The 21,410-nt window shown below is 44.4% G+C and overlaps 1 protein-coding gene across 4 annotated transcripts in view; it reads left to right on the top strand.

Annotated features, from left to right (window-relative positions):
* The window catches only part of SPTBN1 (spectrin beta, non-erythrocytic 1), a 199,741-nt gene that overhangs the window by 118,076 nt on the left and 60,255 nt on the right, over positions 1-21,410 (top strand). For all 4 annotated transcript variants that reach the window (XM_040453723.1, XM_040453724.1, XM_040453726.1 and 1 more), the window contains 2 exons: positions 8,516-8,667; positions 19,119-19,292. In XM_040453723.1, the coding sequence (XP_040309657.1) occupies positions 8,516-8,667; positions 19,119-19,292 (326 nt within the window). The remainder of the gene's footprint in view (positions 1-8,515; positions 8,668-19,118; positions 19,293-21,410) is intronic.

Genomic DNA, 21,410 nt, shown 5'->3' with positions numbered 1-21,410 from the left:
TTTAAAAATAACTCCAGAATTGAGCTTTAATGGATAAATTGTTAAAATTATTATAAATTGAGTCTTGTGACTATTGGCCTACTTGGTCATGTTAAAATAATGTTGTAATTACACCCTTATGTATTTTGCTGCCTTGTTCTGTACAGGTATGTGATGGCAGTTGTCACAAAACAAATAGGAAAGAAGTAAAAACTTCAAACTTTTTAGGTTAGCTTTGGACCCCTTTTATTGTGAAAGGCTATACCACAAAATTACATTTTTATCATTTATCAGACATTGAGGAACAGTTGCAAGAAGCAATTCAGTTGTAAAAGATTTTTAGTTGCTGTTCAATGATAACATTTAACTTCTTAAGGCCTGTCTACGTGATTTCAAATTTCTTTCTTGAACAGTTTAAGTAGGATCACCAGTAGCAGCAGGATTTATCAGTGTGCCTGTTTGTTGGGCACTGGAAATCTGGTTCATTCAACAAATGTTTGTTGTGTGCTCTATCAGGCATATGGCACTAAACAGATGTAGAATTGAGTCCTTGCCCTGGGCACAATTACAGGCTAGTTGAGGAAATAAAGGACACAGGATATATGATAAAAAGATAAGACATAAGGGGCGCCTGGGTGGCTCAGTCGGTTAAGCATCCGGCTTCGGCCCAGGTCATGATCTCACAGTTTGTGAGTTCGAGCCCCGAGTAGGGCTCTGTGTTGACAACTCAGAGCCTGGAGCCTGCTTCAGATTCTGTGTGTCTCTCTCTCTCTGCCCCTCCCCCACTTGTGCTCTGTCTCTCTCCGTCTCTCAAAAATAAATAAATGTACAAAGAAAAAAAAGATAAGACCTCACATCCCATCAAATGAATGGCCCCTCAAAGAGCTTATCTTGGTCTGGGTCTTAAAGGAGAAGGTGCCCTCTAGGTTAGGAGAATGGTGTAAGCAAAGGTAGGACAAAGGGATATGCAAGGTGTGAGTTCAGAGTGTAACAGAAGAAGCTCTGTCAGATTGGAACACAGAGCTCATGTGTCAGGGAGGATCCCAGAGGAAGCATGTGCCTCCTCAAGAGAGGCTGTTCCAGACTCTTGAACTCCCAGCTCAGTGATTTGGACCCTCTTGTGGATGGCTGGGAGCCATTGAAGGTTTTGGTACAGTGGTATAACTTTGAGAAACTGCTATTTGGGGGAGATAACCACAGCAGTGATATTTAAGGTGGGTAAGAATGAGAAAAGCATGAGGCAGGAGACTTCAGAAATTGTTGAAGGGGGTGGGCCTGAAGCCATCCTAATTGTAGTAAACTTTTTCTTCCAAACACCCAGAAATACATCTTGAAGTCATTCTCCTGGCAACTGATCCTGTACTACTTTTGTTATTTTTTGACTTTCGATTTTGACTGAGACACAGAATTCTGCATACAGTAGGTGCCTCATAAAGACTGGAACTTGTTAATACTCTGACCTTCTGATTGATTAGTCATTACTCAGATAGATACAATAATGTCCATTCAAATAGCCAGCCATGGAGCAGTGTTCAAGGCATGATTGCTTCATCGCCTCCTTTTGATTTCTTCTCAACTTCTGTCCTTGTTTCTCCATTCCTACTGTGAACCCACATCTACATTTAACGTAGCTGAGTCTGTACAAAGAAAAATTGTACATGATTGCCACCTCTTCCTTAAGATAGGCCACTATCTTAGCACACTTGAAGAAGATCCTGGGAAGAAAATATTCTTGTGTTATACCAGCAGGTTCAGACTATTTGAAAAGTAGAAGAAAGATCTATTCTCTGCAGCCAGGTATAAATCTAGTCTTTGGGGGAATACTGCATGGGTCATTTGCTAGTTCCTTTTCTGTGTTTCCCTTATTTTCCATCCAGAAATGTTCCATGCCTTGAGGCCTTTCTTCATCCCTGGCTCCCATCCCTTTTCATAGCCAGAATTGTGGCATATGGTGAATATGATCGTGTTTAGCACTCCATGCACAGGGTGTTGCCGAAAGATGCTATACAATCATTTCCATAACACAATGCCCTTCTGTTCATCAAAGCTATTTCTATATCTTCTAGCTTAACTTATACTAACACAGTGTTCATTTTTCTAGTTGTAGCAAATCCTCCAGAGTAAATAAATGTTGAAGCATTACAGTCTTATGGTATTGGTAGTAGCCATTCCCCAAAAAGCATGGAAGTCAGTTATGTGCTTCAAAGGGGCTGATGATGGAAAGGATAGTCACAGCCAAGGTTAAAATTAAGCAAGTATGGGGGCACCTGGGTGGTTCAGTTGATTAAACATCTGACTCTTGATTTCAGCTCCAGTCATGTTCTCAGCGGTCATGAGTTCAAGCCTGGCGTTTTGGAATATTCTCTCTGCCCTCCCCTGCTCGCACTTGCTTGCACGATCTTTCTCTCTACTGCTCTCAAATTAATTAAATAATTAATTCATTAAAAATAAGCAAGTATGTTTCTCTGTTATAAATATTCCATCCCTTTTCAGTAAGCCATCTTCTGAAAATTTCAAGTTATTTATCAAAACCAAAAGACAGTGAATCTAGATACTTCAAGAAGGTATAGCCATGCATAATAATTGGTCTTAACTTGACTAAACAATGGAAGAGACTGAGCAACGCCCAGAGACACCCAGCGTATGTCAGCTGTGCCTCTACTGGCTGGCATTGCAGAGCAGCCCTTGTGCTCACCAGGCCTTGAGCTTTGGTGGAGATACCTCTTGTGTCCCACCTCTCTGAGAGAGTTGCTGTGCAGACAAAGTGCAAATTGCTGTTGGGATGCATGATGGTGTTACTGCAGACACACCATCTTGTCAAATTCTGTTTTCAAGAAAGGTCACCATAGTAGAATTTCACCTACAGTTCACTGCTTCTAGGGATTGCCTCTCACTCAAGGTTGGGTTTTCTCTTCTGCTTCTCAATAGTCCTCATTTTCTAGGTGGTTGGCTAATTTTTCTCTGTGTCTGTGCGGACAAAGACTTAGCTGGCTAGATCTCACCCGGAACCACTTCTGGTTCTGGGGGTCTGTTCTGAGGACATTTTGGTAGAATTGGTAGTTCTGGGAGGCTTATTTTGGGAGTCACTTTAGCCCTTTCTGACTCCTACTCCTGCACTGACATGTAGACTCACCACACCCCCTCCTGTGAGGGGCTGCTGGTTCTCTCTGCCCTTTCTTCACTTGGTTCACCACATTCCTGGTCTCTGGGCTGCTGACACTGCAGGTTGACTTCCACTGGTCGGTATGAGTTGATGCCAGGCTGCCAGAGGTGGTAGCGTCCTCGTGTACCACCTTGGTTTCCACTCTGCCTACCACATCATGATGCTCATTGCAAAGAGGCATCAATGAGGATTGCTTAACATGAAGGCCCTTATGTGGAGGAGTGAGGAGACCTATATTCTCTGTAGCTTTGTGGGTAGAGTGAGCCTTGCTGGGCCATAGAGACATATCTAGACTTGCTAGGGACACAGTTGGAGTTACCCAGTAATGGAGCAGACCCTTTGGCAAAATAAGGACTTAAGTTAGGATGGTGAGATGGTGGGTGATTCTACATCTTGTATCATGGACACGTTTGTTTTTGTTTTAATGTTGTGCTAGAGGCATTATTACATGATTGAAAACCCAGGCTTTAGAACCAGCCCATCTGGAAAGTTACTAATTCTACCTCATAGAGTGATTACAAGGATTGTAAAGCATGTAGATAGGTACCTGGGACACAGGAAGTCACATTAATGCTCTTATTTTTTTAATAAAAAGGAAAGAAGCTGTTTTCTTCTGTATGACTGTTAACCTCTTGCCATGTACACATACAAAGTTCCCCCCGCCCTTCCTGAGATTTTTAAATAGCTGGCCCAGGTGTGGTAGAAGGGAATTTTTTGCTTTTAAAAAAGAGTGTTGTTTTAGATAACTTTCAAAGCCTTGTTCTACCCTGAGAGCATATGGCTCCATGATACTGGATCTCAGATGGTTTGAACTAATGAGAGTGCTGCTGTACTGGGGCAGTGCAGAAGAAGCTGATAGTTACAAGCCTGGCACTTTGCTGTGCACTTGACCTCCTCTCATCTAATGCTGGAGCGACCTTAGGTCAGTCCCTCTAAATAAATAAATGGTGGGGGTGGGAGGGGGATGAACAAATACCTGAGAGACACTCACTGGGAACAGAGCTATGGAAGTGCCTGTTCCTTGGAGGCAGCACTTACCAGGTTATGGGCAGGGCTAGGGCGGGTGGGGGGCACTAAACCTGCCCCAGTGTCAGGCTCAGACATCAGCAGATGCAGGCATGATTTGGCTTGGTTAACAGCACTTACAAGGTCCTAAAAAGGTACAAGGAGAACAGAAATGGCTTGGGGTACAGAAATGCCCACTGTCACACTGGGCCCTACCCTTTGGTTGTCCTGGAGGCAGACACAGCTGCTGCTGCTGCTGCTGCTGCTGCTGCTGCTGCTGCTGCTGCTGCTCTTTCTTACAAGGAAGCAGTAAGCAAGAGCTTTGTGGAATGAGTGGGGTTGAGGGTAGAGAATTTCTCCTGCTGCGGCCAACATGCAGACCATCGGGGTCATAAAACCTTGGGTGTAGGCTAAGAGAATAGTGAAATGAACAGCACCCCAAGTCAGGTGTCTCTCTGGGGAGTGCAGTCTGAGACACTACAAATGCCAACTCCTTTTGGCAGAAGACCAGGATGTGTACACCAGGATTTCCCAACCTGGATACTACTGACATTTTGAGCTGGATGATTGCTGTTGTGGGTGCTGTCCTGTGCACTGTAGGATGCTTACCAGGATCCCTGGCCTCTACTCACTAGTTGCCAGTGTAGCACCCACCCCCGGGCGGGACAATGTCTTCAGACATTGCTAAATGTCCCTTGGGGAATTGAGAACTACTGCTGTAAATAACCAAATCAATATGGAGTTTGCAAGGGCTCCCTTTTCATGGTACCAGATTTGCCTCATACCCGTAGAGCTGAAATGGTCTCTCATTTCTCAGCTATTCCCACCACTTTCTCACACAGTTCTGGCACAGTGACAGCAGCTTGAGCTTGGAAACACGCCTCTGGACTGTCTTCCATCATCTGTGCCAAGGGCCTCCTGCTCCTCCTCAAGCAGGCATCTGGCTTAATCTGCCCCTGTCTCGTTGGGTTGTGAGTGCAGGGGTGATGTCATTGTGCCTTCCCAGGAAGGGTGGAACAAAGGACGGGGTCCCCAAGGACACACAGCCTCATCCTCAGCTAGGCTGCTGGGTAGATTTCTTTCCTTCCCTTTCCCTCCTTCCGGCCTCAGAAGTGTTTGTTGTTCACCAGGCCCTCCATTGTCAGAAGACACACTAAGCTGACTGGACTTTGTGTCTCACTGCTGAGCCCGTTTCCTGCCCCTCGTGTGTCATAAGAGTGTTGGTTGTGGTCCAGTCCTTGGATGGAATCTTCCATGTCTTTTCCAGAGCAGTGGCGCAAGCCAGAGGAACTTAGGCTTTATGTGACTCTTCTAGCACACTTACGTGATCTGGGGCCTGCTCTTTAGCTGTGTGGGGAGAGTAGAAAGAGGAAACAGGAGCGAGGACAAGAAAGCAAGGGCTTGTTCTTTTCCTTTTGTTTTTGTTTAAGTTCTCTTCATCTTCTTTTCCCCCTCCTTCCTGGAGTTTCTGGGGATGGAAGTAGCCCTCCTCACACAGATCCTCAGCCTGTTTTATTTCCATTCAGTTCTCTGCCCCACCTATGACCTCTCTGCCCACTTCAGGGGGAGGAGGGTCTGGGTTCGACTATAACTCCCAGAACTGGGTAGTGAGGGAGTGTACTTACTGTCTTGAGAAGCAAATCCTTCGAATCTCCTTGTTTGTAAGGGAACCTGTGAATTCAGAACCTCAAGGAAGCCAGGAGTATTTTTGTAATGTGAGATTTATCTAAAAGAGTGACAGTTGGCTGAGGAACACCTTTGTGCTTGTTTATTTAGAAATACCATAATCTAAGCAGGTTTTCATTTTGATCTTGTTCCCTTGATAGGTTGGGTGTGGTAGTGACTTTGAGCCCAAACCCTTGAATAACAGCTTCGAAACCCATCAAGGGCTTTATTAAAGACATTTTTAACTCCAGTGTAGCACATAAAATGTATTAGAATTTTTTGAAAAATTAGCTGTCCCTAATACGTCTGAACCAGGAGTTACTTGCCATCTCTGAAATGTACTTAATGTCTATGTATTCTGCTTTGGACTTCCTCTTCAAAACAGCCAACCTTTGGCAAAAAAATACAGCTCCCTGTGTCAGTGTCTTGAAGTTGCCATCCATCATGATGATTGTGTGATTAATAATGCATGTGATCTTCTCTGTGTGACCTATCATGATGTTATTGGTACAACTCCTTTCTCATCTGCAACTGTGCCCCTTACTACCGTTTTCTTGTTCCCCCAATCCTGCCCTTTCTGATCCTTTCTTTTGGGTTGGCTTTTGTCCCTTAAAAAGGCCCTCTTTTCTGCTGGACGGACTGTTCCTTTAGGGAAAGGCTGGGCAGGGAGGAGCTGCTCATTGCAGCAGGTGGCCAGCCGCCTCACCTGCCAGGCTGGCAGCAATACAGGCTTGTCCTGTGTTGTCTCTGCCTGGCCCCCTTCCTGTGGAGGGATGGCTGGAGGCCTCAGCAAAGCCTTCCAGGCAGACTCCCGGGATATTCCGGCCAGGCCGGGAACCCAGTATCTCCAGGCCACCAGATACATGCCCTTGTCCACAAGGGTGGCTTTTTAGTTGTCACCAACTGGTGGCGAAATACATAAAAATTATTGGGGTCTGCTCCCTTTTTTGTAGATTAATGCATAGACGTCTTGGTGAGTTAGGGCTTACACTGGAGGGAGTAGATCTTGGGTCCTTTTGACGTAAATTTATGCTACAGAACCAGAAGTGGGGTGAGTAACTGGCAAAAGGGTATCTCTATAGAAAACAGTCAGTGAATATGAATGTGTACAGGGCATGTTATGTGGATCTCTGTTGAAGGTTTCAACAGCCTGTTGGGCTGATATGTCTAGAGTTTTAGGCTTTGAATTGGACAAAACTTGATCACTGAGGCTTGAAAAACTTAGTGTTGTTTCCTAGATGACTTGGATGTACTACTACTACACTTTAGACCATAAACTAGCAGTTGCCTTTTTTTTTTTTAACGTTTATTATTTTTAGAGAGAGAGAGAGAATGTATGTGTACTCATGAGTAGGGGGAGGAGCAAAGAGAGAGGGAGAGGCAGAATCCCAAGAGAGGGAGAATCCCAAGCAGGCCCTGTGTCATAAACACAGAACCCGTTGTGGGGCTCCATCCCAGGAACCATGAGATCATAACCTGAGCGGAAATCAAGAATTGGATACTCAACTGACTGAGCCACTCAGGTGCCCCTAGCAGTTGCCTTTTCAACTAATGGTTGTAGTTTGGAGATTACAGCTGTCCAGTCCTCTTATAGAAGGGGGCACTGAACACAGTATCTCAGCACATTTTTGGTGAAACCTTGGGCCCAGGCCCTGCTCTCCCAGTGCCTGGCCAGATCTCTTTGTACCTTACCACATTGACTGCCATTTTCTCTGTTGTTCATGGGTGTGTGATTTAGCAGGTGAGAGGGTCATTGCAGATCAAGGTCATGAGTGAATTTGTCTTCTTTTTTTTTTTTTTTTTTTAAGTTTATTTTAATTTTAAGAGTGAGAGAGCATTTGAGGCACCTGGGTGGCTCAGTCGGTTGAGTATCCGACTTCGGCTCAGGTCATGATCTCACAGCTCGTGAGTTTGAGCCCCTTGTCAGACTCTGTGCTGACAGCTCGGAGCCTGGAGCCTGCTTCAGATTCTGTGCCTCCCTCCCTCTCTGCCCCAACCCACTCACATTCTGTCTCTGTCTCTCTCAAAAATAAACATTAAAAAATTTTTTAAAAAAGTGAGAGAGCACGAGTGGGGAAGGGGCAGACAGAGAGGAAGAGAATGGATTCCCCAGCAAGCTCCACGCTGTCAGCCTGGAGCCCAATGCAGGGCTCTATCCCATGAACCGTGAGATCATGGCCTGAGCCGAAACCAAGATTTGGACGCTTAACCGACTAAGCCACCCAGGCACCCCGTATCTTCTGATCCTTTGTATATGAGAGAAGCAATTTCTTGCTTTAGCTTTTTTACCCCATGTCCCTCCCTGTACTGTGTGCTTCCCTAATACTCATGTTTTGAAGGAACAATAGTAGTTGTAACATACACATTAGAAACTTTACCAAATGTTATGCTACGGGGCAGGGCTGCACAGGACCCCACTGTGATCTGCTGTATCCTCTTGACTCTTCAACAGAGATGAGAGAAAATGAAATGAATGAGAGCAAGAATATTCTGCTGGTGGTACACATAGGGGCTCAGATGTTCAAGGATTGTATGATTCTTACATTCCTCAAGCGTTTATCATGATTCAGAGAAGCTAAGTAGCAGTTTCAGTTAGAGTTGAGTTTTCCTGTTCTTCCTTTGGCTGGGCTCTTGTGACGCTGCTAGCACAAAGCTGCTGTTGCCATGTGATTGATGGTAAAACGAGCTCTCTTCTGCTTGCAGATGAGCGTGAAGCTGTGCAGAAGAAGACCTTCACCAAGTGGGTCAATTCCCACCTCGCCCGGGTGTCCTGCCGGATCACAGACCTGTACACTGACCTTCGAGATGGACGGATGCTCATCAAGCTACTGGAAGTTCTCTCTGGAGAGAGACTGGTAAGTGGGAATGTTATTAAGTGACTTTGCATCATAGGCCGGAAAATGTTTTTGAAAAATCAAGTGTGGACTTGTGTTTTCTGATGAATTTTGCAGTTAATGACTAATATTTTTGAGAACGAGAATCTGGATAGGTGAGATGAGTATGTTGGGAAAAGCTCCTGTGTACCATTGTGAGTCTGGGTGATATTTTTGAACTGTAATAAAGCAGCCTCCTTCTGGTAATTTGTGAGGTTACTACCCTTGGTCTGAAAGATCTTGGCTGGTGTCCCCTGTTAAACTGGGCACAGCACTGGAAATGGAAGGGCCAGACGTAGGCACTGGCTCCAGGATGAATCTGTATCCCACAAGATCATGGAATAATTTTAAATCTGTTTCTTATTGATTCTCTGGAAAATCTGAGCTGCTGTTACAAGGTGGCAGGAATTGAATTCAGTAGTCTTTGATGTTTTTTGCTGTCTTCCCTGCATACTTCATATTTTGGGGGTGGAAGGAGAGGCTGGTGTTTTGTCATCTTGGAAACTCAGCTTCTGATGAATTCACTGTGCCTTTTTGGGCAGGGGAATTGTCAGCCTACAGTGAAAATTCTCTTCCCATTTTGTTTCTCAGAGCTACTCTGGCTTTCTGTGATGTGACTTTTGTTTATGAACCATAAACCAGTCACTGTAACTGACCCAACAGGTTTTGTCTCGCCTTGGTTTGAAAATAGATGCTATATTGTACCAGAACACATGTAGTTCCATAGGTGGTGGTGGGACAGAGCCAAAAACTGACGCCCAGGGATAGAGTCCCACATCTGTAGTGACATCACCAGGAAAATATGATGCTGGTGGTTGGCAGGGCTGCCAGAAAGCCTTATTTTTAACTTGAGCTCCACCCTGTAACTTGACAGCCGCATGGGTCTGTAGGCAGACCGACCCACACACCTCTGACCACAGGCAAGGGGCTAAGGTTGTACCTTGCTCTATTATTAGCCTGCCAACAGAATTGCCTCTTGAGCTTGGGTGAAGGCACAGAGTTTTCTCTCTCGCATTCCTACGTTCAAGAACAGAGCCCTTTAAAAGATAGTGAGGCAAGCCCTGTCTCATCTGTAGTGAGTTTTGTCTGTGTGCTTTGTTCCCCAAGATGCAGGTCTTGTTACCTCATCTTTGAGAGTTTGTGGGTCAAGCTAAACTAGAGAACTAAACTCAAGCTAAACTTGAGCTTCTGTTCCAGCCCATGATGGCTGCCTCACAAGTGGTATATAGGGTAGGAGTTGGGGCAGTTGGGCTCGTGTGGAGGGGATGTAAGACCCCTCATTTATTGCATTTTGATTTTTTTTTATTATTTTTTTTAATGTTTATTTTTGAGAGAGAGAGAGAGAGAGAGAGAGAGAGAGAGAGTGAGCCAGGGAGGGGCAGAGAGAGGGAGACACTGAATCTGAAGCAGGCTCCACGTTCTGAGCTGTCAGCACAGAGCCTGATGCGGGGCTTGAACTCACTAACTGTGAGATCATGACCTGAGTGGAAATTGGATGCTTAACTGAGCCTCCCAGGCGCCCCTTGACTTGTTTTTTGAAGTGAGCCTGTGTGAGAACCTAGGATAGAATTACCATGATATGCACCTTTAAATATAGTTTTTGGTTTTGGTTTTGTTTTTCCTGTTTATTTTTTTGTTCATTTTTTGAATTTATTTTTTTAAGTAGGCTCCACGCCCTATGTGGGGCTTGAACTCACAACCCTGAGATCAAGAATTGAGTGCTCTACTGATTGAGCCAGCCAGGCACCCCCTCCCCTTTTTAAAAATTTTATTAAGTGATCTCTACACTCAACATGGGGCTTAAAGTCACGATCCCAAGATCAAGAGTTGCATGTTCTGAGCCAGCCAGGCACTCCTAAATTTCACTTTTGTAACCAGACATTTCCCCCTACTTCTCAGACTTTTTTTCCCCCTTCTTCAATGTTTAACTTAGTATGATTATTTTATTTTATTTCATTTTATTTTATTTTTTATTTTTTATTTTTTGGAATGTTGTTTGGAAAGTAGCTAAAAATCATTAAAGGTCATATGGATGAAAATTAACTTGAACTTTTATTTTGGTTCCAGTAGGGTCGAGTCTTCCAGGCTCTAGGGAGCAAAGTATTCACCTTTGAAGGTCCATGGTTCTTTAATACCAAGAAGATCGTGTCCTTGATAATGTCCACATAATAAATGGGATCAGTCCCATTACCATTTATTCTGAACAGGGCAACAAAAACTTTACTAGGGAAAAAGAAAGCAACCAGCAAAGCATAATTCTTAGTTATGTGTGGGTCCCACTCCTCTCTTTATTTGCTGTTAGCAATACTTTTTTTCTTCTTCTTTTTCTTTTTCTTCTTCCATTATTCTTTTTCTTTTTCTTGCAGTCATCCAGAGGCCTAGGAGAGTAGGAATGGGGAAAAACAGAAAATGGGAGCCATTTCCAACCTCTTAGGCAGTCAGTGCTAGAAATGGTGTTTAGCAATAACATACCCCTTTGTGAAGCCCCAAGTGCCTCGAGTTCTTTCATTATCTGTTCCTCACAGCCAACCCTGATTATAGGTTGGGCAGTCTGATTAATCTTCTTACTCCAAAAATAAGGGTACCATAGATAGAGTGAGCTAAGACTCTTGTTCATTCGAACTGAGACTTTTTAGCCTGTTTGGCCCCATGGTTTATTTGTTTCATGGAACTTTCTGGACGGGACGCAAACTACTCTCTGCTCTTGGCCGCGGAGGCTGCCAGAGACTCAAGTTAGAGACCCTCCCTGCAGCAGATGACCTCTCTGAGGTCTGGCCCCAAAGAATCCTTGCATATTCAGAGTACAGAACTAATGAGTTGTGGTTAGAGCTTCCAGGCTTGGGTAAATTCTTGTCCACAGCTAAATGTGTATGGTCAGATAGCATTTAGTGAGCTCTGGGCTTTCTGCACCAGTGGTCCCAAACCCTGGGTAACATTTTTGCCCTCTGTCTGGGCCTATATCTCAGTCAGCATTTTAGCCCCAGCCTTACCATCAGGTTGACGGTGAGTAACAGATGAATATAGGAGGAACTAGAGTATTTAAATATAATAGATCTATGGAGCCAGTTCATCCTTCTTTACAAAGGAGAAAGTTTGATTTTTATTGAGTAAAGTTCAGAGAAACAACAGCTCCAGATAATTCTTACCCTAACCCCATCCTGCATTTTGACTCAATAAAATTTGAGTTACATTTGAGCAAGTATCACTCAGACATTCGGTTATCGAGGCACTTGACTCTGCTGTATTGGGAGCGTCAAGAGAGCAGAAATCCCTTTCTTTGGTCAAGGCTTGGACAGAATCCATGTCTGGAAATGTCCCTTTGTTTGCCTTAAATATGTCAGCCTGTGGAGCATTGAGGAAACTTTGAGACTGAACTAGGAAGCTTCTCTTACTTGGGTGGGATTGGGTTGATGACAAAGAAAACCATTTTTTTCCTCAATATCTTACTCTGAAATGACAGTGGCTTATAGCTCTTCATACAGGCGTTGCTTGCTTTAAAATTCCCTTAAAAATACAGACCCACCCTTAACTTTAACATCACCTGAGCACATAAATGCTGTGAGCACAGAAGCTGTGCCAGTCATTCTGTCAGTGGTCCCAGATCTTAGGGCCTCAGGAGTAATGCTGTCAGGCTTGGACTTTGGTGAAGTGGGGCCCACGGGTCATAACCCAGGGTTGAAGCTTGCCTGTGCCTGCCCCCTTTCCTCCATGGGCCTCAGCAGTGAGGGATGGTTCTAAGTAAGACTGCCAGCTTTCTGCCCGGTTCCTGCCACACAGGGCACTCACCTCTGACCCAGAGAGGACAAGGTTTTCTGAACACCTCTGCCTGCCATTTCCAATAGCAGATATCACTGGTTTTTGCTTGCCTGTTGTTTTCCTGATATTCGGTCTTCTTACTCTGTTAATCAGTGTCAAAGAAGAGAAAGCAACAACAACAAAAAGGATTTTTTTTTTCTTTGCCACCGTTAACTCCAGAACAGGCTGAGCTAGGTGAGGAAGATAGATTTACCACGAGATTTGTTAAGCCTTAAATCCCACATTGAACTGCTCTGAGTGAGTTTTGCATAAAGCCTTTGTTAGGAGAGCCATACTGGCATGTATTGTTGAAATGGGATTTTGTGGACTGGCCACAGAACCTACCTGTTGTTTGTAATATTGTTTGTTTGGGAGTATTTGCTTTTGTTCTAAATATGGCCACAGAAGAAAGCACCATTAAGTTGCAGTCTAAATTGCACAAATGCAAAGAGCGAATTAATAGTAATAGGTACATATGATCAAGTACCAAGTGAACGGTCCCCGAGTCCTAGAGTTCAGAAGGGGAAACCAGCCTTTTGGATGGCTTATCAAGAAGCCATAGCAAGTGGGTGGGGTTTCATCGGAATCCAGGAGGAGGGGTTTAGGTTTAGATGGCCCGAGGAGATAAGGGTCAGATGTCTGCTGTGAGGGAGAGTGAAGGAGCAAGTTTGGCAGTGGGCATTAGGAAGGAACTGGTGTAGGAAAGTATCCTGGCTAAATTGGGGATTATTTTTGGAAAGAGTGATGATGGTAACTTGAGGGTCTGTTGCTTTTAGTTTGTATTGTCACATGCATGATCTCACTGAGTTCTCACAGTCTAATGAAGTGGACAGTTAGGCTTTATGAAAGAAATAGGCAGAGGTGACCAGGATCTTGCCCAAGGCCAGTATCACTAGTAAGTAACAGAACGTGGACTCCAGTCCATTCTCCTGTTTATGTTGGTGCCTTCCTTTCCCTCTGAGCCCTGCTAAAGGGAAATGTTCACTGGGAGAGGGCCCAGCCAGTGAGGAGCCAGGCAGGACCTAGTACAGTGTATTGTTTCTTGATTGATTTTAATTGGACGAGAATCATCTATACTCTTATTAAAGCTAACACTTGACTGGGGACTTAGGGTGAAGTGAGTTGGGCTGTGTATTGTATTAGAGGAGACTGGAATAAATGCTTCCCATCCCACCATCTATATTAAGTAGAGCCTTTTGCGTGTGATGGAACCATTTGTGATTAAAAGAAAGACAGGGGCACCTGGGTAGCTCAGTCGGTTGGACGTCCGACTCTGGATTTCGGCTCAGGTCATGATCTCAGTCATAGGATCGAACCCGCATCAAGGCCCTGTGCTGAGCATGGAACCTGCTTGGGAGGATTCTCTCTCCCTCTCTTTCTTCGCCTCTCCCCCACTTAGACTCTCTCTCTCAAAGAAATAAACATTAAAAAAAAAAAAAAAAAGGCAAAGACATAAGTGTCAGTCACAGTGGTAGGTGGAGACCAGTTAGTGTGTTTTCTCCATTTCCTCTTCAACTGAACAAGAGACCAGGAGGCATGTTAGTAAGCCTTGCAACCTCTAACATATACATTGTGTTTTATAGCTGGAAGTTCATCCCTTCATACTAAGAAAAAGCAACTGGCCAGGCCATCCAGCTAGTGTGTGGCAGATAGAGGCCTAGAGTCTGCTTCTTCCACTTCCCAGGGCTGGTTCTCTGGTCACACTGCAACCCTTGGAGAGCTGTTGCTCCAGGTGGCTTCAAGGTGACTTTGGAAACCCATGGAAAGTATCTGAGGAAGTAGGGGTTACCAGGGTGGAACAGCATGGCCCAGCTCCCAGGGGGCCTCCCAAACACCCTGCCAGAAACCCTCCCTTATGTTTTCCTCTTTTATTCAAGGAGGCGAAATTAGCTCTAGGAAACATTTGTTTTCTCTTTTCTATCTCTAGACTCTGACAAAAACGCTGCCATTGTGATTATTCTGTAGTTCTGCAAATCCTGATGCCCTGCAGGGTATAATAGATTCAAACTCAAGGACGGGCAGACAGTGGAGGCAGAGTGGTGGCCTGGACACCATCCAGCTCCTTTGTTCTTTAAAGGCATTGGGTCCACTCAGGCAGATTTGCCCAAGGCCATACCGCTTCTCAGAGGCAGAGCTTGGATAAGTTGCTCTAATAAGCAATTAGAATTGTGTTGTCAGATGCTAGAGGTGGTTCTTTAGCCCTATAATTTCTACTCCTTACTTGGAGTCTGAAAAAAGAAGGGTCTGGGGTGAAATGTAGGATGGAGCTGTGGTTGAAGATTTGGGACTAGAAGGGACCTTGGGAAGGGAAACAGGAAAAGTGCCTGCAAAATACAGGAACATGGGCCTTGTTGTGGGAGGAGCAGGAAAGCTTATTTTTTAAAGTTTACTTATTTTTGAGAGAGAGTGGGAGGGAGGGAGGGGGAGAGAGAGAGAGAAAGAAAGAGAGTAAGAATGAGTGGGGGAGGGGCAGAGAGAGAGGAGACCAGAGAATCCCAAGCATGCTCCACACTGCCAGCGCAGAGCCTGATGCGGGACTCGAAATCATGAACAACGAGATCTTGACCTGAGCTGAAATCGAGTTGGATGCTTAACCGGCTAAGCCACCCAGGTGCCCACCTTGTTAAAATGATTTCCAGGAGGATCCATAAAAATAGGCATTTCCTCAGAGGAACCTTCTCCCCACCCCCCCACTCCCCACCCCCCACCCCTGCTGCCACCACCACCACCGCTTGTTTCTGAGTCACATATGGGTCTGGTATTGATCCTTGTCTCCACATTAATGGCATTTCAGACTTCCCCATCAGAAATGACCTACAGAACAGAAATGCACATGTTGTTGTGGGAACACACCAATGCCACACTAGAAGTTTGACAATAATTAATGGAGGCAAGACAGGGAGCACTCCATTTCTTGGCACAATCAGCCGCTCTTGGGGCGTGGCTTTAAGAAAGTGTTTATTACTGAGAAATGCACCCTTCCCCCTAGTTCCATTGTGTTCAGTTTTCTCCATTGTTATCTCTTTTTTCCTTTTAAGAGGATGGAAGTTTAGTGATATAAAAATAGCTCTTAAAAAAATGAAAACTATCTGCTAGATGGGAACTGAGTCTATTTCCTTTCGTGTGGAAATGTGTACTGCTCTTGGTTCTCGGTGTAGCATGAAGACCGTGAGCTTTGGAATCCTTACCGGCCACAAAGGGACTAGCCACATGGATTACTCCATCTCTCTAAACCAGCGTGTTCTCATCCATAAGATGGTAATTATTATTCAGTGTTACTGTGAGGATTAAATGCAATAACAGTTATTAACCACCTAACAGAGGTTAACATAGTAGGTCTATCAGTGGCCACCAAGAATTTTTAAATCTTGGGGGCTTTGCAGTTTTGTTTTGTTTTGTTTTGTTTGTTTTTGTGTTGTTTTTTTTTTATATATTTGAGAGAGAGACAGAGAGCGAGGAGGGGAGGGACAGAGAGATGGAGACAAAATCTGAAGCAGGCTGTAGGCTATGAGCTGTCAGCGCAGAGCCTGACGCAGGGCTTGAACTCATAAACCTCGAGATCATGACCTGAGCCAAAGTCAGACACTAAACCAACTGAGCCACCTAGGTGCCCCTAAGGGGGCTTTGCAGTTTTAATGACCGATGTGTTTCACTGTATAGCTCTGTGAGGTCATTAATATTTCTTAAAATTAGTTTCCTGTAGTCATTTCTAAACGTGCCCAAGTATTATGCCTGAAAATATTTTATAGCCCCTCTGTGAAGCACACAGAACACGAGACTTGAAAACCCGGATACTTGAGTTTTAGTCTTGATCCTTACTCTCCCTTGTATCGTGCCACCATCCTTTAACCTCACCATGTCTTGTTTATTACTCTTTTGGTTGAGAAGGAGTTTAACAAGTGCCACCAAAGATGAGTGAGCTTCCACTGAGATGAAATGTGGGAAAGCGTTGGAGAAACGGAAAGGTGGTAGAGTGATAATTTTTACTATATGGTAGTTAGCTGAGTTTGAATTAGCAGCTATAGAGCAGTAATAATATTTATTTAGTTTTCTTTTTTTAATGTTTATTTTTGAGAGTGGGGGAAGAAGGGGGTGGGACAGAGGACTGGAAGCAGGTCTGTGCTGACAGCAGTGAGCCTGATGTGGGGTTTGAACTCACAAACCAAGAGATCATGACCTGAGCCAAAGTCGGACGCTCAATTGACTGAGCCACCCAGGTGCCCCTACAGTAATAATATTTAAAATGTCTCTGTAAATCATGTTTCTTAGACTTGTTTTCTAATAAACTTTGAACTACAGAGTCCTCACTATTGCAGAAGCCCCAAGTGTTGAGGTTTGGGTATTTTCATGTCCTTTCCCCTTTGTCAAGACACCAACCAGTCAGTTTTCCCTACCACTTTTTCTTTTCATTCCAGTCCAGAATTTAATTTTGGGTGTCAAGATTAGAAGAGTGGTATTATCATCACTGTTTAGAGGCACATTTTCTTCCAGTTTTAAACTTGCCTTTCAAAAATTAAAGTATGTTAACTTTTCAACTTTTCAGGCTCTTAGTGGGCAAGTTCTGTCTAGACCCTAAAAATTTGCTGCTGTCTCCAGAGAGGTGTGTTGTACCTAAACACAGAGAGAGGGGAGAGTCTTCCCCCTTTTGTTTTAAGTAGAATTGTTGGGAGGAAGATACTTGAGGTGCCCTTTGCTGGTAACGAGACATTTTGTGTGTTTGAGAACGCTATAGTGATTAGATTACCATTTCATTTATGTAGCGGCCCTTTGAGATAATTATTGGTATTCTGATCAATTTATGGGTAAACAGTTGAGAAGTGAGGCTCTTATTTGCCAGAAAATGGGGAAATTGTAGCTTGAACATAGGTATTTCAACATTACAGTTGTTATCTTCTATACTCAACTGTCCAACAAAAACTTACCGCAGAGGGCTGGTTTGCTCGTGCCTGATGATTTAAAAGAGAAGAGGCCATGAGCAGTAGGGAAATTTTAGGGAAAGGGAAACTCCACCCCCGCCTTGGTTTGATTTGGGGAGAATTGCAAAAAAGAGGGTTGGTTCCTAAAGTTTTCCCTTTTTTTTTTTTTTTTTTCTTTTTCCTGGGTTTTGGAAGTTCATAAGATTTGTTTATTTTTTAACCATTTGAAGGAGTCTGACCATTTTACCTGAAGAGGTTTGTCTGAATTTTTTCTTCTAGTTCCTTCCTTTGTCTCATGCCCTGGTGTTTCCAATGGCTGGTGCTTTTCAGGGACTTAAGTTGCATCTGGGTCTCTAGTGAACCATTCCAAAGCTCATCTGGCCTGGCCAGTCACATCCACATGGGGTCCCTGCGAGGTGGCATTAGACTTGATCAACCTGTTGGGAAGTGGACCTTTATCACCATTCTCCCCCACTCACACTTTGTATATACATTCATGTGGAAAGGAGCACAGGTTCCACTGAGATTTTATAGAGAGAGAGTAGAGGCTTGGAAGGCCTTGTGTGTTTGCGATTGAGTTTTTTAAAATAAAGTCTGAAAGAACAGTGGTTATACCTGATGGAGCCTGGGAAGATACCAACAGCCCCCCAGTCTACTCCTTCCCCATCTCTTTAGCTCCTTCTGATTCCATCCACACTGTTCCTCTCACCCTCAGTTAGGAAATGACCTCTTCTGTCCCCTTTGAGGCACACTTGGGAGACTGTACTGCACTTAGTAGAATGGTCCTGTCCTCATTGCTCTGCAGGCCACTTTGGGACTGAAACAGCATGCATCAGCGGACCCAGGTCTTACTAGTCAGGTGCACAGTCATTGAAAAGAGATGAGAGGGAGAGGCCTCAGGACGTGAAAGGAAGTGTCAGTCTGAGGTGCTGCCTGTGCTAGAGGGGGCTGTGCTGGGAAATAGAAAGGAGGGGAGGGACAGAGCCAGGCGGTGGAGGCATGAGCTTGCTCTAGACCCCATAGAGGACAGAGGCGCACAGAGAATTTCCTGTATGTGTGCCTTTGTCTTTTGTTTTACTTATTTAAAATGTTCACCTCCCCAGGGCCTCTTGGATTAGATATAACTGAGTAAAAAAAGAGACATTGAGGTATTCACATTAAACTACTCTCTCGTTTTCTTTTCCTTTATCCTCAGGGGGTCACACCCTTTTTCTCAGCCCTTTGCATCACTCTCACAAAACTGCCACTTGGAAATTCTCATTTGGTGGTGTATCCCCTTTTCATTTTGAGCCAGCCTTAGGAAACAGCCCAAACCTGCAGGTAGCAAACCTACTTTTACATTTAAAGCAGTCAGAAAAATCGAGTGTTTTGCCCTGCATCTGCAGAAAACTGTGTGGGTGGCAGCAGTAGCTCTGAAATCCTTGATGGAAATGGGGTTCCTTTCTCTCTAACCTTCCAGCTTCTTTGCTCATTTGTAAATTGTGTCACTTGCATAATTAAACCTCTGAAGAGTGATCACCATCCGTTAAGTAAACTTCTCTCTCATAAGGATGTTAGGTAGATACTGTCCTTGTACTGAGTATACATGTTTTTAATGTTTTGGTTTGGGTAGAAGAGTGCTGCATGAGCAGGCATGTGTGAACTCTGGGCAGTAGCTCTGAGCTGAGCCTGTCTCTGCCCCATTACATGATCTGTTTCTATTTTCTGCTCTCCTGTTTCTAGCCTAAACCCACCAAGGGACGAATGCGTATCCACTGTCTGGAGAATGTGGACAAGGCCCTTCAGTTCCTGAAGGAGCAGAGAGTCCATCTTGAGAACATGGGGTCCCATGACATCGTGGATGGGAACCACCGGCTGACCCTCGGCCTCATCTGGACCATCATCCTGCGCTTCCAGGTAAGGGCTTGGCTCCCAAGGTTCTGCCTTCTCCCTGGCTAGGAGCATCCTTGTGGAAATGGCATCCCCAAGTCAGGTGTGCGGAGCGCTGGGTCCCACACCCATAGGCACATTGCAGCTACCACATCCTCCCTCAGTCTTGCTAGCCCCTGAAAGTCTTGGTTCTCTTGTCAGATAAGGGAGTTTCTGGGCTACATCCCCACCCATCGTTTCACTGGTACCTCCTCTAAATGTCTGGTGTCTGCCACTAGTCTTTCAGGAGCAATGATAAGAAGGATGTGGTTGATGCTGGGATACTGGTAGCAGACTATCTGAACTTGACCAGATTGTAGCACGTGTCATGGAATATATTCAGGAGAAGTTGTTTAGGATTATGATATGTGTGTGCACTCTGTTTTCACTTTCTCATTCTCCTTTGGATGTGAGGAAGCCATTTTCAGGGGGAATATGCAAAAACCTTACGCTTGTTTGAATCGATGACAATTCTTTGGGTTTGATATACTTGAGGGGAAGGCTCTAAGTATAGATGTCTAAACCAGAAGGAACTCTCAAGGTCGTTCTGTCCAGTTTCTTTGTGAGGAAAGGGAGGAGCTTTATCCAGGATTACAAGGCCAGTCAGGGCTGCAATGCATACTTCTGACCCTTTAGGAGAGAGCTCAGAATTTCAGCACTGTGGAGCACCTCTGGCCTGATTACTGGTTCTTTCTCCAGGCAATGCTTCATGCTCTTGCTTTTCAATTAGAATTTGAAATGCAGGAAACACTTCTTAACCAAAGCGTCAGGTTACTCTGCAAACAAATGTCCTAACAATCCTGTCTCCTGGGTGGCTGTGTTCTCTGTGCCTTTCCTTCCTGTTCCACCCCTTTGATATAAAGTCTGATTGATTTTTCTAGCTAAATAAAAATCTCACCAAAAAAGGGCAAAGCCAGAAATCAAATTATAGCTCTCTTTGTATTCTTCCTAAAATTCTGAAGTCAGCGGGTAACCAGTTGTTTTCTTTCTCATTTCCACTGGGAGTGGGTTTGAGTTAGCAGTGTTTTGGGTGTGTATGTGGGAGGAGGAGGTGGGAGCAAAAAGAGCTATCCAAAGAAGCTCCCTGAATGGTGGTTCCCAAGTCTGGCTGATCATCTGACTCCTTGGGAAAGCTTTTTACCAATTCAGATTCCCCTGTCCACACTCCCAACTATTCTATTTAGGTGGGTTTAAGGAGGGACCACTGTTGAAGAAGACATCATGAATGGAATTAATTACAACAACCAAAGACTATTTTGCAAACAATTCTTATATAGGTTTCTGTCATTTAGTTCCTGAATGACTTGAAAATGAATACCATTAAATTCACTAATAATAGCTCTCATTCTGAGGCCAACAGAGGTGATATTAACAGCACCCTCCTTGAACCTCACCTCAGTTTTGTAGAGTAAAATGTTCTATTTCTGTTGCCTTTGGCCTGTAGGAATCAGAGCGTGGAGGGGCATCCTGATGGTGGCCTCTCTTCACATCGGGTCATTGCCCACGTTGGTGAGCTGGCACACACAGCCCTTTCCAGGATTCTCAGCATGAATGGGGTTAAGTCATCGATTAATTAGCTTCCTGACAGCTTGCCTTTTTCTGTAATTGAACTTGTAAATGCTGATACATACTTTCTCTCTTTTTTTTGAGGCAAGAAATTTAGGCTGATGATGTCACTGCATGGCCTGCAGTGTTAGTGTCTTACATGACCTAGCTTCCTCCAACAGGCTTATTGAATCATCACCCATTTCACAAATATGTATTGATTCTGCGTCAGCCAAGGCCCAGCTTGCTTTCTGCCTCCTCTGTGAAGTTTCCCCACGTTCTACAGAAATCTCTTTCTCCCAGTTTCTGAATATACAGCCTCATCTTACATTCCCTCTTTGTGTGTGTCTGTGTGTGTGTGGCCCCAGAACTCCCAGGACATGGCCTGGCCTGTCTGTGCATAGTAGGTATCCATTAAATACTAATGATAACACACAGGTTTTATTCTGTCCCTTTAAAAGAGAGTAAAGGATATTGTGAGAAACTGGAGTGAAGGCCTCTGAGTTTGTCTTGTGTAGATAGGGAGCTGTCTTCATTGCAGAAGAGTAGACTGTTTCTAAA

This window comes from Herpailurus yagouaroundi, unplaced genomic scaffold, assembly GCF_014898765.1.
Source record: "Herpailurus yagouaroundi ecotype Mexico unplaced genomic scaffold, PumYag 210, whole genome shotgun sequence".
In the NCBI taxonomy this organism is placed as follows: Eukaryota; Metazoa; Chordata; class Mammalia; order Carnivora; family Felidae; genus Herpailurus; species Herpailurus yagouaroundi.
Note: the sequence above shows the minus strand (reverse complement) of the source record. Positions and strands in the feature narration are given on the sequence as shown.